General features: G+C 36.1%; 1 protein-coding gene across 3 annotated transcripts in view; it reads left to right on the plus strand.

The window, feature by feature from the left end:
• The window catches only part of macrod2 (mono-ADP ribosylhydrolase 2), a 601,684-nt gene that overhangs the window by 201,360 nt on the left and 383,633 nt on the right, over positions 1–16,691 (plus strand). For all 3 annotated transcript variants that reach the window (XM_067386580.1, XM_067386581.1, XM_067386582.1), the window contains exon 5: positions 2,532–2,648. In XM_067386580.1, the coding sequence (XP_067242681.1) occupies positions 2,532–2,648 (117 nt within the window). The remainder of the gene's footprint in view (positions 1–2,531; positions 2,649–16,691) is intronic.

The following is a 16,691-nucleotide window of genomic DNA, read 5'->3' on the forward strand; positions in this document are numbered from 1 at the left end:
AAATAGATATTGTTGAACTCCATATGGTCCAAGCTGAATTTGTCAGGAACAGTATGTGTATTGAAAAATACATAACTTTGCATAGCTGCAAGACGTAAAGAAGTACGCCTACACAGCTCAGTCAACATGTCCATTGCATTCTGATGGCATTTGATGTGGTAATTGTCAGGCTGTCTGAGGAACTGATTCTCTCATTGCAAGCTCTGTCACTGTCTTCATCTTTTCGAACTGAGTGCTTTCTCAAAAGCCATCGGAATCTGTATCTGTCGACTTGCTGTCGCTCAGACCATTAAAGATGATTGATTGTGGCGGAAAAATCTTCCCAACAGCTGGTCTCCTACAGAAAATTCTGATGGAAAAAAACTCATATGTAGTTTTTGTCAACTTAGGTCGGGTTTCTGATAAGGAAGAAAGGGGGGAAAAAGGGAGTGTTTTTTTTTTTTTTTTTTTTTTTTTTTTTTTTTGCCAAAGCTGTACATTTACAATGTCATTGTACAATGAATGAGCAAATGGATCAGGTCGATCATGAAATTTAGCGCGAGCAGCCTCTCTTCTGTAACAGCGGGCTGTCTGTCATCTTTATTGCCTCTCATCTGCTTGTGTCATTAGCGCACTGAGACTGATCTCCTTTATGACATGCTGTTCATCTCTGTGCAAACCAGATCAGTGGCAGCAGCTAAAACATACATTTGGGTCACATGTATCACGACCTGTTGGCTGGGGCGTTGAATCAATCACGTGTTCTGAAGCTGTAGTGATTAGTCTTGATTTGTTTAAAATCAACATGAATGCCATTTTGAATTTTCAATGCATTTAATGTCAATAATGTGACATTTTAGTGTGAAATATTAGGTAACTACATTTTTATGTTTTATGTAGACATTTTTCCTAAATATGTGAAGGGCTTCAAGTGTTTGACATTTTTTTGCCTGATATTTTGTCATGCCAAAAATTAGAATGTTGTGCTCAGTTTTTATTTCATATTCTCTTTATAATGATCTTCTTTGAGAATAGAGGACAGGAGCTCTGCGTCTGTTTAAGTCCCTCTGACTCCCTCATTTCTGCTTACTAGTTCTTTTTTGGATTTATTTGTTTTCTTTATGACTGTACCTTTATGATGTTTCTCTGTGATTGATAATGGGCTGCTGGAGGTGTGTCTTGGGCTTTTAGAGGGAGGGAGACTATTTGGATTTCTATTTCTCTGCCTACTCATGTAAGCAGTACCATCAGTCAAAGGCGTCCTGAGCTTAACCATGTGAAATTAAAACATCAGGAGGTGGGGACAACCAAGGGAGAGCAAAATAACACAGAAGACAAAAGCTTCTTCAAGACATGACATTCATTTTATATAAATTAACAGTGGTCGGGGACAGGAGGTGGTTTAGCACTTTTTAGTATCAGTAGTTCAAGGGTCATGCCTTCATCTAACATGGCTGAGAACATCTGTCTCAGTTTTTATATTTGTGTAAATCATTTACTATTTTAATACATTAATTCATTAGAATAGTTCACCTCAGGATTAAAATTGTCATAATTTCTCTGTTGTTCAAAACCTGTATTTCTTTTTCTTCTTTGGAGCACAAAAAGAAGAAATACAAAGAATTTCAAACACCCCATAATCACAAAAAGGTCAAACCAACACCATGAAACATCAACTAACTACATGTATCATAAATCATAACATCATAAAAATGTGATTTTTTTTTTTTTCTTCTTCCCCCCCCCCCCCAATATTTCAGCAAAGTACTCACTAGGAATCTCACAAGAAAGTGGCAATATGATATGTAGGCTATAACAATACAGGGGTTGTCATATGATATATAGTGATACAGTAAGAAAAGCTTTATATCGCAATATTCCTTGTTTTGTTTTTTTTTAGGAAAAGGATCTAATTTTAGAAAAAGAAAAAAAGAAATGTCACAAAGAACACACACACCACCATTTAAATAAAACCTGAGGCAAAAAAAATAAATAAATCATCAGAACAGTGGTATCTGTATTTGCATTTATCAGTCCCGCTAGCCAGGGTTTGGCATTAATATCTGCCAACCTGCCAAATAGCCACTTTGGTGGGTTGAATTTTATTTATAATTTATTACACGGTTAGTTCCTGTCCTTGATTCTGATTGGTCAGTAGCTGTGTTTTATTCACAATAAAACACGGCTATGAATGCTTCACCCAATGGTTCTGTGTATCACTACACAACACCCATAGCAACCACTCTTAGCAATGTAAACTGTATGTTCTCAGTTGATATTGGTATCATTATTTGGTCTTCCATGGGTAGTAACTAGTGAGCTTGGTTTGCTAATGCTAATTCTAGTGGTTCACCCTTGTGCTTATGTCTGTTCATGTTTAGAGATAACAACACTTCCATCTAGCGATCGGGGTGTAAACTGAACAAACCTTGGATGCAAACAAATTGATGAAAATCAATACAGTATTGACAAACATGATATCATGATATTCACATGCATCGATATTATCTTACCCCGAGTTCTCACACTGCTGTTGTGTTTCTCTCTTTCAGTGGATGGCTGCATACACAGAGCTGCGGGTCATCTCCTGTTTGAAGAGTGCCACTCGTTAAATGGCTGTGACACTGGAAAAGCCAAGATCACCTGCGGCTACGACCTCCCAGCTAAATGTAAGTATCAGCATGTTGCCCTTATTTATTTATTATTTATTTATTTTCCTGTTAACTGTAAAGAAGACAAGGGAACAGCAGTGCTCAAAGACCTCCCTTTGATTGATGTAGTTTCTTTAAACAATAAGCATGAATTCTAGAGAAGAGTTAATTAAAAGTCTAATAAGTGAGTGTTACCGCACTTCAACTTTGTGATGTTCCTGCAGCAGAGCACCCGTTGTTTGCAGCGACGCACTTTGAGTGCGTATGTGTGATTAATGGAGTGGTATTATTAGTGCGCTGATTATTATGATGACTTGCTGTGGTGTGCTTGGCTGGCTGAAGGGGCCATCTGTACTCCAACAAAGACATTAAGGGAACTATTAGTTTGTAATTTGATTGATATTTCATCCTTGATTTATTCCATTAGCTTATGGCATTCTCTGACTCATGTGAGTGATGATGAGCGTCACGCTGGTAGCGACTGGAAGACGATGTTGCTACGAGGCAGCGTCACGGGATTTAGAATGCAGGAGGGTCTTGTGTCATTTGCCTGTTGTGGTGAAGATGTGCTTAAAACATTAACGGACTCTAAACTATGGACTTCTCTGAGGTGGTCTGATATAAATAAACAAGGTCATTACTCTGCTAAACCCCATCAGATGCAGATTTGCAGGTCTTAAGATGGCTTGTTGTGGTTTAGCTGGTCTCCCAGCCTACACTGTAAGCCCAAATAAGTTGGCAAAGCTCAAAAAAACTTGAGACACTCAGTCAAGAAATTCAAAATTTAAGCAGAACTGGCAGATTTTTATTTTATACTCATAAATTTTAATTCTTAATTTTAAATGTTTGAGTACACTAATTCATACATTTAACTTAAAATTTTCATATAACCTCAATATAATATAATATAATATAATATAATATAATATAATATAATATAATATAATATAATATAATATAATATAATATAATATAATATAATATAATATAATATAATATAATATAATATAATATAGCATGCTAATTCATATGATGCTGACTTGCTAATTTGCTAACATGTTAACTAATAGCATGGTATAGGACTTGCTGAATTAGTGCAGAAAAGCATTTAAAACATTTAACATACTTGCTCTCAAACTAAGCCGCATGCACCACTTGTCACAATGATGGTAACTCTCCAAAATCCCACATTAACAGAAACTCTTCTAAATTAGCATAATGAAACATTAATCACTACTAAATCTCCCACTTAACATTAATTTTGCACAAAAAACTTTATATAACACTTAATTTTAGGATTTACTCTCCCTTTCGAGTGTCATGGGCAAAGCATGCTGGGATATAGAAATCCTAACCCAGTTTCAGTTAAACTTAAGTTCTACTAAATTAAAAGAAATAAGTTCATAAAACTCAAAAAAATGAAACAGTTTACTTAAAATATATCAGTTTTGTGAACTTGAAAGAAAAAGGAAGTGCTAAATACTCATAAAAGTTTATTTAACTGAACTCATTTGTTTAATTTAAGTTTTTCCTATTTAAACCAATTAATTATTTTGAGCGTTAGGGTTTACACTTAGCTAGGTGGCCAGCTGGTCTCCCAGCCTTACCAGCTGACAAATGCTCTTAAATGATGTGGTTTTTGCTGGTCTTAGCTAATTTGGCTTTTTTCCCCATGCAGCCTGATTAAGCTGGTTTAGTTGGTCAACCAGCTGGTCTCCCAGTCTGAACAGCTGACTAGTGCTCTTAAAGGATGTGGTTTGTTGGTCTTAGCTTATTTAGTTAGTTTCCCAGCCTGATTAAGCTGGTTTAGTTGGTCAGCCAGCTAATCTTCCAGTCTTAACAGCTGACTAGTGCTCTTAAATGACGTGGTTTGCTGGTCTTAGCTTATTTAGCTTGAAGCTGGTTAAGTTGGTCAGCCAGCCAAAATCCTTCTAAAACCAGCAAAACAGACCAACCTAGCAAGCTAGGCCGGGATAGGAGACCAGTTAACCACTTTAGGAGCTGTCTGTGGTAGGGCTGCACGATATTGGAAAAAACTCATATTGCGATAGTTTGTTTTTATGCAATATATATTGCGATATGAAAACAATTCACTAGATGGCTTGATTTCTATGTGGTCTTCATCTGCATAGAAAATAATAAACAAATTACAAGGATACAAATCAACAAAGATACAATTTGAAATGAATATTATTTTGTTTTTCAAGTCTTATGGTATTCAGGAACAGAAATTAAATAAACAAATGTAAAATAACAGCATGGTCTTCACTGCATAAATTACTCTTTGTCTATTGTTGTTTGATTAAAATTGACATAGACTGCAGTAGGTGCATTAGGCTGTTGTCACTTTAAGACCCTAATGCACAGATCCAATATAATGATACACATCTGTTTCCTTTCTCAGTTTATGTTAACTTAAGACATAACCGACTGTGTTTATGAGTATACTCACCAAGATGGACAATTTGACATAATTTTGCATGTATGTGTCCATTCAAGCACACAAAGAATGAGAAGTGAATTTGGTGTTTGCGTGCACAGAAAACAGTGTGCAAGTTCCAAATTAGGTTCTCTTTTACATCTTCTTGCGCTCGAGTGCTTTAGACTTGCGATGTCGATGCTGAAAGGATATACTGTATCATGCATACCTAATCTGCCTAGGGTGCATTCTTTGCTCTTTTATCTTCACTTTTACTATTTTTTTTTTGCCCACATGTTAACATGCACTATTGTGATGTTTTTAACCATGGCATCATGTAAAATTAATTTACTTTTAAAAATGCATGCAGAGACATCTGTGGTATTTTTAATTTCTTTGTGCTTATTCTAGCTTTTTTTAATGGGGATATAACCATCCAATCAAATCAGCTCTTTTTTCTTCTGTGTCTGATTTTTCTGCCATCGAAATGTGGGGCAGCTCAAATACCTTGTAAACATTGCTAGATGTTTTTTGTTCTGCCACCTGTCTTTTCTATCATGCAGCTGATATTGACTAAATGAGAATCTCTGTGGCTTTCTCTACTGTCCTTGATTTAATGTTATGTCACTTCTGAGCTAAAACAATTGAATTGAATGTAACAGCATCCAGCAACCTTGAAGCAATCTTTCAGACAGTGATGCCTGAGCTAAAGCTTTTCATAGGCTTATCGAATCCTCTATGGCTGGATGATGTGATTAATTAGTGGAAAGGCAGAATCTCGGCAAGAGGAATATACTGTATGTCTCCTCTTCAGCCCTTAGGAGATTCATCAGTCCTAAAAACATCAAACGAGTCATTTTGCCTCTTTCTGCATCTACATCATGTCACTTCATTATTTCTCTGTCAAAGCTAAGATCTACTGGAAGTCTTCTTGCTCTCACTCCCTCTCTCCCTCCCTCTTTCTCTCTCTGTCTGTATACTTTACCCATCGTTCAGTTTTCTTGTGTTAAGCGTTTACTCTTTTGTGACTAATTTCCACCCACATACCCATTCTGAGACTGTCTGTGTTTTTACTTTTTTTTTTTTTTCATGTCAGAATATATTGTTGAGCGCCTTCATTCAGTTCTTGCAGAAAGTCTATTTCACAGCTTTGTTTCCAGTTTATAGAAATCATGCTTTACAAATAAGTCATACTGTGTTGCCAAGTGAAGTTGCTACCAGATTAGGATAATTAATTTTAGGCCATTGGTTCTCTGCTGGTTTTGCTCCAGGACAAAGATTTTATATTGGACGTCAAGTTGTGGCCCAACACAGTACTAAAATAGTTTATTCTTCAAAAGAAACAAAAATGTCCCTAGAATCATACATTAAAATAAACAAAATAGGCCATTTTACATAATTTTTTATTTAATATTATTTTATTATATTATTAAATAAATGAGCAATGGAACACAAACACTGTGCTCAATACTGTATTAGTATTAAGTGACACCAAAATTTGCAAAAAAGTATTTTCTCCTCCCTTTTAAATTTAATAAGTACGGAGCCCGCACATGACATGCAAGAAAAAAATTAAATTGTGCGCACGATTTACTAAAGTCGTGCACACGATTTACTATTTTGTTCCCTCGATTTATGAATAATGCGCATGATTTATAAATCGAGGGAATGAAATAGTAAATTGTGCGCACGATTTAGTAAATTGAGGGAATGTATTAGTAAATCGTGCGCACGATTTAGCCTATTTAAGTCATGTCGTGGGCTCCGTAAATAAGCTTATTTATAACTTTGCATGATTTTTTTGTGAGTTTAAAGGGATAGTTCATCCAAAAAATGGAAATTATCCCATCATTTACTCACACTCAAGCCATTGGTGTATATGACTTTCTTCATTCAGTCAAATACAAGAGTTCAGAGTTTTATTAAAACATATTCTGGCTCTTCCAAGCTTTATAATTGGATTGAATAATAACCAATATTTTGAAGCCCAAAAAAGCACATCCATCCATCATAAAAGTAATCCTAACAGCTCCATGGCTTCTGAAGTGAAGCTATGTGTTTTTGTAAGAAAAATATCCATATTTATAACTTTATAGACTATAATGACGTAGGATGTAGAAGCAGCGTAAGCTTAGGTGTGAGTAGACGCGTCTCGTGGTTCAAACAAATATGTCTGGGCAACAAATTCGAAATCCTCTGACATTTCTCTTTAAAAATTCTCAATTTAGACTTCTAATTCATGACCTGTGTTTTATTTTGCTTTATCCTCTGCGCTTCCGCATTCATTAATATGTCATGTGCCAGTTCAGAGTTCACTCTTCTGCCGGAATCGACTTGTTTAATTTAAGTAAATTATGGGATACTTTTCATTTTTGGGTGAACTAACCCTTTAACTTTAATATTTGCATTTACTGTGGGATAGTTTCCCCCCCCTGCTATCAGCAAACATTTCACACAGAGTTGTGATCCATTTTTGGGTAGTGACGCACCATTTGAGAACAACCTCTAGGCTTGAATGAAGCATGTTTAACACCTGCGTTTGGAAAAACAATTATGCTTTCAGTGAAAGTCATTCACTCCAAATGTGCCAAACCAGAAGCGAAAACATCAAATAAAAATCACCCTTACCCATTAGGTTTGGAAATTTTTATGTTGTCATGATTTGATTCTATTTTGATTCAGTGAGTCAGTATGTGATTCTAAAATGATTCTAGATGCTTCTCAGGTTTTTGGCAGCAGTGTTTATGTCCTTGCTGTATTTGTAAAGCTCTCACCACATTTCTCTGTATCCATAATGTTTTATCCTGTGTATACTTTCAAAAAACAGGTTTATTAATAAATAATTTAAAAAGAATAATTGAGAATCATTGGAAAGAGAATCGCAATGCATTGGTGAATCACCCCCCCCCCCCCCCCCCACACCTCTAGTCCCTATGCTTCAGATGAGTTTACTAATGCATTCTAGTCTTGGAAAACAGCTTCATTATGGCACTATCTTTATGGTAGCGAAGGAAAGAAGCTCACTACAAACAACATCGCATAGACAAAACAGGCTGGGACAGTTGCCATGGTTATACTTGCAACTTGCAGCACATTATAATGCATATTTATCATCTCTGAGGCTCATTCTGATTGGACACACAAGCTCTTTCAGCATCACTAACTTGTATGTTTGCGTTCCATCGGCATCTGCTGCAAGATGGTTTACTCTACTGCGCCACAGAGACAACCAGGGAGCGGGATGCAAATGGCACAGATGGTCCTTTTACCTTTTATATCTTGGCGTAGTCAAATATTTCCAACATGGGCTTTTTATGCTTCCGTAATTTGCCAGAACACAAGCCCTTTTTTCCTTCCATTCTGCTCTCAGAAAGTGTATCCCTCTCTTTTGGTAGAAAGGCAGAGAGTGGGAGCTCTAGTACATCGACCTTTTCTGGAGTCTTACCTGCGGGCTTCTCACTTCCCTCAGGAATTGACTAGAACAGAGATTTTACAGTGTGCAAGGCCACTTTATCTCACTCTTTCCCTTTTCTTTGCTTCCTTCCTGCGTTCCTTCCTCTAGTTTCAGTTGACCTGAGACTGCCTTATAGACTGAGGCACTAAAGTCTCTGGTGATGTAGAGCAGACACCACAGAAAGAAATTCATCCTAGTTTATTAGCATCTTTTTGCTATTACTTTTGCTGTTGCAAAAACAATATTACCCATGACAGGTCTCACCATTTGATTGTCCCCCCCCCCCCCCTCACCCCCCCCACCGGTCCAGTGAGGCTAGTAGATGAGATTTTCAGTTGTACTGACTGTTCTATTTATTTTATTAGCAAAATAAATAAATAAATCATAATTATTATTATTATTATTTAGTAGTAAATATATTATCATAGGCCTAAATTTCACTTTGCTTTTAAGTGCGCTGTATATTATTTTAATATATTTGTAATTAGTGTAGTTTAAAATATATCTAAATGTACTGTTAATATTTATTTTTCTTGCAAAATACATGGAAAAAAAAGTTTTTTATTTTATTTATCTTTTTATAAAAACATTCTGGTGGGGCCAGTAAAAGTTGCTAATAATATAAAATATAACTTCTGTCCGTAATACGTATGGCTATGCTCCCTCACAATTCTTTTTATCTTCTGCAGTGTTACTGTAGTAAAATCATGGAAAGTTTTGTAAGGGGTAACCACTGCTGAAGGTGCTTTTTTTGTCTGTTTACCGTAATTCATAAATAAATTCAATTTGCAAAGATAAGTAGAAGGCCATTGTCCTTGCAGATGGTGAAAAGATAACAGATTTAATTAGAAATCTGTTTGTCTTTAGCATGTTTTTTTTAAAACCTGTTTGTTTCTCAAAGGATTCATTGTTGACTAAAAGTATAATTGGACAAATAAATGGCAGGATTTGTTTGGTCAGGTTGGACCTGAAAGTTCCGGAAGAGGAATTCAGTTAAGTTTTGCCTAGTGAGCTAACCTACTCCACTCATCTAATACTCATTCCTCAAAGGCATTGGTGCTGGCTTGCATCCCTGCTACAATCTGTCAAGGTCACCGGATGGCAAATTATATTGCCTTAGCTAATGTCGAAATTAAACGCAAAAGAGAGCAGAGGAAAAACAAAGACTAAGGGATAAAATGCTTCCTTGTGTTTGGACAGAGATGCTGAATGCTGTAAGAAACAACCCGCCATCGGCCTTAGGAAAGTGCCTGTAAGTAATGAGCTAAAACCCAGCTAGCCCGGCTCTTTTTCTCATACGCATACTTTACTTGAAGCCAATGGGACATGACATCTCAAAAAGTGCCCTTTTGGATTCCTGTTCTCATCATTTGATTCTCTCTTGCTAAAGACAAGAAAATTGGGCGCTATTAGTGATCAGCAGACCTCTTTCTTCTTATTTTTTTTTCATACGCTTTCACTTTTTTTTTTTTTTTTTGGCTTGGATAAAACCAAGACTTGTGTATCTCAGAGGCAATTGGGACACTTGTAGGATCAGGCTGTCACATGTGGCACACATTACTGAAGACTGGCCCTGGGATTATTAATAAATGACAGTAATTATCCTCCCACCATAGCGGAAAAAGGCACTAAATAAAACTGCGTGTGTTACCTCAATCTGACAATGAAACCAGTGATTTATTTAGGACAATAGCTTCTTCTTTTTTTTCTTTTTTTTTTTTACATTTTGAGAGTTCGTCCCTTTCGGTAAATTATTTCTTATGAAAAGGTGTATACGCTTAAACAAATTTATTTTTTAGTAACTTACTTTACTATATGTTATTCAGAGGCCAGCTAAGAAAAAGCATGTGGAATTTATGGAATTAGTTTAGCTTTTCTTAAAGGAATAGTCTGGGATCAGTACAAGTTAATCTTAATCAACAGCATTTATGATGTTGCTGATTACAAAAGAAAAAAAAAAAAAAGAAGAAAAAAGTTCTTCCCTTGTGTTTTTTAAAGAAAAAATCGAGGTTGTGTAAAAATAAATTTGTTAAAAAAAGGATTTAAAAACCAAAATATAAAGTAGTAGTATAGTTGCATGTAGTTTATATACACTGTAAAAATTATTTTCATTATTTATCACCTTTTTTTCTTTTGTCAAGTCAATGTGGTTCAGATAACATAATATTTTGAGTTTCTGTTGAATAAACCAATTGCCTTCATTGTATTCACTAAAATTTTTAATTACAATAAACTAAAAATTTTAAAGCAACCAGGTAACTTACTTTTTTAAGTTAAACCAACAATTCTTTTTTACAGTGTAAGTGTTAAAACTTGTATATTATTTTTTTTTTTTATTCTATCATCTTTCAAGTCAATTTAGAATTTTAGTGTTTATGGCATTTTGTTGCCATGACAATGAAGATGTAAAATTGGAAATAACTTTTTCATTTGTGGTGGCTATAGTTTTGAAACAGTGAGTATTGACTGGCCCCATTCCATAATCATTATGTCACAAACATATTTTGGCCTGGAATATTCCCTTAAAAGTTGAACACAGAGTAAAGGTTTATACAGTGTGAGTATTATACAGTGTGATTATACTGTATTATACAGTGTGAGGTCTAGTATTGTCTAGAGTTTCTGCATAAATTTCCATTTAAACAAAATCCTCCTTTTTTTATATTCATCATATCCCTAAAACAACACTTTGTCTCTCGACACATTAAAAAAGGGACAAAGATTATTTGCAAAAATATCAAATATTAATGCAACAGTTGATGGTGCTTGAATATCACTTCAAAACACTTTAGCAATGCGGTCATAAATACACTGGCTAATCAACAGAACGGAAACATTAGATGAAGCATTGTTATGAATTATTGAACCATCACACAACAGCAGATCCATTTTTGTATGTGCAAATGTGTTCTCTTTTTGATTTGGAAGAAAACAAATCAGTTTGCTTTGTTTGTGTAGCTGCAGTGAGAGTTTGACCAAGGACACATCTTTGACTTTGATATATCAGCTAACATTAAGCACACACTCATGTTCCTGTTTAAGTACTCCCGTTTACTCTCTTACATCAAATCTTCTTTTGTTTACTAGTAAACAAAAACACGTTTGGACACGTTTTTGGCTTTTCTGCATAATATCAACTATGTTCAATCGGAAATACACATAAATATCTCTTTAAAATGAATGCATGCTATCCAACGGTATTCATTCATTCGCTGCAGGGGCAGATTTCAACATCCCAATATTTTGTGGGCTACTTGAAGGAATGGAGGAGGACGCTGATTTTATCCTCCTCCTATTCTTTTTCTACTTCGTCTCTTCTCCTGAAAACCAGCAGGGTCTCATCTTTATTAATGCGCTTGTACGTAAACAAAACTGTGCAGTATTTAGCATCAGCTGTCACTGTGGAGCCCCAGCACATTAATTGTTAAAGCCAAAGAGGACTGCCTGGGAAAAGTTAACATCCCAGAGGAACGTTTAAGACAGATGAAAAAAAGAAAGGATGGAGGAGAACGGAGGAGGAAGAGAGGGGCTCTCACTCGCCGATCTCGTCTGAAATCACCCACTCTCTCTTTGCTTTTTGTTTTTCTCCCTGAGGCGGGCGCAGATTGACAGTTCAAAATCCTTTCGATGTCATTTACTGTTCTGGCTTTTATTCTCATTTTCTTTACGATAAAACCTCAATGTACGCTGTAAATAATACATTATGCACTGGTGTTGAAATTCACTAAAACTACAGTACGCATACTCAAAGGGTCCAGGGTAACGTGTGTTTTCTTTGTGCCGGATCGTTATATAATTGTGGTTCTAAGTCTGTTGCGGTCACGACATTGTGTTTTCAGTGCTTTCATTCATGTTTATTCTCTGTCTAGAGATGGCTGACAAAGCTTCTTTGCCATTGTCAAAATGTTTTAGCACTCAAAAACTCAATCGATGACAATTAATGATGGAAATAATTGACAAATTTCATTATTTAGATTTTTTTTCCCCCTTATGTAAGATTGTCTATGTTGGAGAATAAAATTAGTTCTTAAACTTCAGTTAAACTTGATGCATATCAATCTTTTTTGTTATTTTTTTATACGTAATTCATTCAATCTTGAAATCCTTTATGCATGCAATTTATAGAATGTGTTATAAAAACTTCAATTTGGCCATGGTTTAAAGCAAGTGATAATTAGGTGATGTGGTAAAGGGATAGATCACCCAAAAATGAAAGTTCTGTCATTATTTACTCTCTCAGGTTGTTCCAATCCAAACCTTTATAAATGTCTTTGTTCTGCTGAACGCAAAGGAAGATATTTGGAAGAATGTCAGTAACCAAACAGATCTCATCCCCCATTGACTGCCATAATAGGAAAAAATAAATACTATGGAAGTCAATGGAGGATGAGATCTGTTTGGCTACTGACATTCTACCAAATATCTTCCTTTGTGTTCAAAGACATTTACATAGGTTTGGATCAACCTGAGGGTGAGTAAATGATGACAGAATTTTAAACTGTGTCTTTAAATATCTGATTAATCAAAGAAATAAGATTTCCAGTCTTTCATAACAAATCTTTTCTCATTTATAACAGATATCCAAGGTATTTATTATGTTTATTTTAAATAAAATCCTGGTTCTAGCAATTGCAGGACTGTGGGGGGCCCCATTTAAAGCATCTGGGGTTTCAGAGGGGGCAAAAGACGTCCCTGCAGATGTTGTGTTTCAAACACCCTGCTATTAGTGTGTGTCAGAGGCACAGTGTGATGGATGGACAGAAATGATTTAAGTGAGTGTTGACCAAGGCTAAAACAAGCCTCGGAGTTCGAGTGAAGAACACAGCCTGTTTGGTCTGTCTCAACTTTGACCACAAACACGCAGGGGTCACCGGCTCAGCGATTAGCTCATGCAGTTTCAGACAGGCTGCTCATGGAGGGAGTGTTTTATCATCGAGTTGTTCAGAAGCACACTGAATGCCTTTGAAATTAATGCAGTGAAAGTTTTATAGCTTTCAGCATCATATCTGAGTGCAAACTTGAAAGAAACAAAAACTAAAAATAGATTAGGGGAGAGAAGGGGTAAGCTATGCTAGTTTTTACTTAAGTTATCCTCTAGGCAAGGAGAAATGAGAGAAGACAGATAAGAGAGGTAAAACTAATACTCAAAGTTTTAGGACATTTACAGGGCTTTCTCACCAGCCACTGTGGCTAGTGGTTTTCCAAAGTTACTAGCCACTCAGCATTTTCATTCACACAATTTTGACATCGATACCTTGGGGAAAAACTGCCATATAGATATTTTTAATATTATCTCATAATTTGGCAGCAAGTATAATAGCCTGCTGTCACTTTAAGACCTGATGCACGGATACATTATTCTGTTACACATGTGTTTTCTTAAACTGTTTATGTTCACTTTGTTCACAAAGTTGTTTACGTGAATTCTTGACTAGACTGGTATTCTGACATTATTTTGTGTCTATTTGACTGTTTAAGAGCATTAAGCAGCTAAAATAGGGCTGGGCGATATATCGCATGAGATCAGTAAAGCCGGTTCCCTGATTACCGCTAAATCGCCATTACCTGCTTTCAAATGGAGCGGCATTTAATAGACAGAGCCGTAGTTCACTGACAAGCCACAAAATATATCGCGTTCATTATTGAAGGCGATTCATCTGCGATAATGAACGCAATATTGCGTAGCTTATCAGTGAACTACGGGACTGTTTATTAAATGGCGCTCCATTTGAAAGCAGGTGATGGCGATTTAGCGGTAATCAGGGAACCGGCTTTACTGACGAAATGCGCGTGACAATCGCATGCGATATATCGGCCAGCCCTAGCTAAAAAGAACTCAATTTAGTACTGAGAGACAGCTTTATGTGCACACACTTTGGGTGTGAGCACAAAATCTGTGGAAATAAGTAAAATTATGCACAATTATGCACAAACAGTTTATTCACTATTTATTTTATTCACTGTTTATTCATATTCATACATACATGCATGCATACGTACGTACGCGTGTGTGTGTGTGTGTGTGTGTGTGTGTGTGTGTGTGTGTGTGTGTGTGTGTGTGCGTGTGTGTAAAATCAGTAAAATTTACTTTCACACAAACAAAAACAAAATTACTTTTCCCATGTGAATACCTAAATCCACAGGCAGCTTCATGTGATGAGCTCTGTCTAAATTTATATTCATATGACAACAACGTTACATAATGTACATTTTACACATTTTTTCTTTGTAAGCAGCACAGGCTGAAAAAGGTCTTGATCAGGAGCAGGACCGGTGTGTGAGTAATGTCATGTTCATGGGCTCAGTTCAACAAGTTAATGGGTAATTATCTCAAATATGGGCGGTCATGACTGAGCTGGTTGTTCTTTCTCCACGATGAGCTATTCATAGTGACTCATGAACTCTCTCTCTCTCTCCCCCCACACATTTATATTTTATATTCTCATGTTTAATGGAGCTTTATATATTTTTAAACTCATTCTAATCAGACTACCAGTTCTGTTTTTTTTAAGGCTCACTCTGTAAAATGACTACCCTCTCAGTTTGCTGTCCTCAGTACCAATTAACATTTAACTAACTCACCGCATACAAAATTCGATAATTACGGCAGAAAGTTAAATTACATTGCATCAGGCGCACTGCAGTGTTTATTAGCCAGTTTTGAAGGTCGTCTTATCATCATCTCCATCAGCGTCAAACTCTCACCCCAAGCCAGATGCCAGGACTCCAATATTTACAGTAAACACACCTGGAGCAATAATACTAATCATTAGCACGTCTTAGCAAGTGTGATGAATTTGTGTGAGTTAGCTATGAGAAATCACTCATATGCCCCGTTTCAACCAAGGACCGTCTGTTCACCTCTTTACCCTGCAAATGAAAATTAATTACACCAAAGTACCTACCATTGATAAGTGACACATAGTTCATTTAGATTAAATTATCCCTCCAAATCATTATCGGTTCGCTGGGTCGCATTTGTCACCCGGAGCTCCATCCTTTCATCTGATTGGACGCCTTTGACACTCCTGCAAAGATGATTGTCCACTTTAATTTGGTTATTGGTGGTCTGCCTACGGCTTTCTCCTCTGTGAATTTTTTACTCTGCCCTTTTTTTCTTTTTTTTTTTTTTGCCGTGCTCTTAGCACGACAATTTAGCTTGGACCGAAACTTTCTGCATTGATCCTCTCTTTATGCGTGGTTATTTAAGTGTATGCTAGAGCATTTTATGTGATTTAAAATTTGTATATGAGAAAAGAAAAACATTGGAGGAAATCCCTTCATGTTGGATGTTAGAATTCAGAGAGCAATTTCTCCATTTGTTGAAGTGGCCCACGGTGCTATGTGTGATCTTCCCGAATCAAAATTTCTCACTTCACGCTTTAGTTAGAGTTTCGCCTCAGGTTCTTTTTTTCTCAGCTACTCACAGTTTAGAATTATTTGATAGCTCAACACTGAATAGGTGCTCTAATATGATATATTTTCATTATGCATCTGTGAAAAATTCATTTTTGTTGGCAAATGTAAAAGAATATTCCATGGCTAGTTCTAAACAGATACATCTTAAATGTTTATGATGTAGTTGTAATGTTATTATCATTTTTTTTTTCTATCTCAAAAAGCACAAGCATTAGACAGTGTTCTATTTTTGGGGAAGTTACCAGAAACAAGGTTTTTAGTTTTGTGACACAAATTAGCCACTTAAGTAGAACAATGCAATTAAAGTACATGCTTCTCTTTTCAAATCCTGAATCATGCAAGTTTAAAATGAGACATTTACACTATATATATTTTAAGTGCTCATATATTTTTCAGGTGACTTTATGAAATGACGATGTGGGCCCCACATAATTCAACAGCCACTTGCAGAGCAGAAAAGAACATGTAGGCTGGTGGCTCTGGATGCAGCAAGTGGGCACATCGTAAATGTCACCGAAGTTGTTTCAGACTTTATTGGAATACAAGAGTCCAGCGGTCCAGTCTTGCAGGCCATCATATCCTGTTATTAGCGCCAGGGAGTGCAAACTAACAGTGTTTTTTAAGTTCCAATATATTTACTGAATTTGAATTGAGGTTGCAAACAGGAATAGACAGATAAAGAGGTGTTGATGATTGTCATTATGGACATAAGTTTAAATGAATCTTTAAAGAAATATATTCATGTTCTCAAACCATCTGCTGTATAAGG

This window comes from Chanodichthys erythropterus, chromosome 5 (assembly GCF_024489055.1).
Source record: "Chanodichthys erythropterus isolate Z2021 chromosome 5, ASM2448905v1, whole genome shotgun sequence".
Lineage (NCBI taxonomy): Eukaryota > Metazoa > Chordata > Actinopteri > Cypriniformes > Xenocyprididae > Chanodichthys > Chanodichthys erythropterus.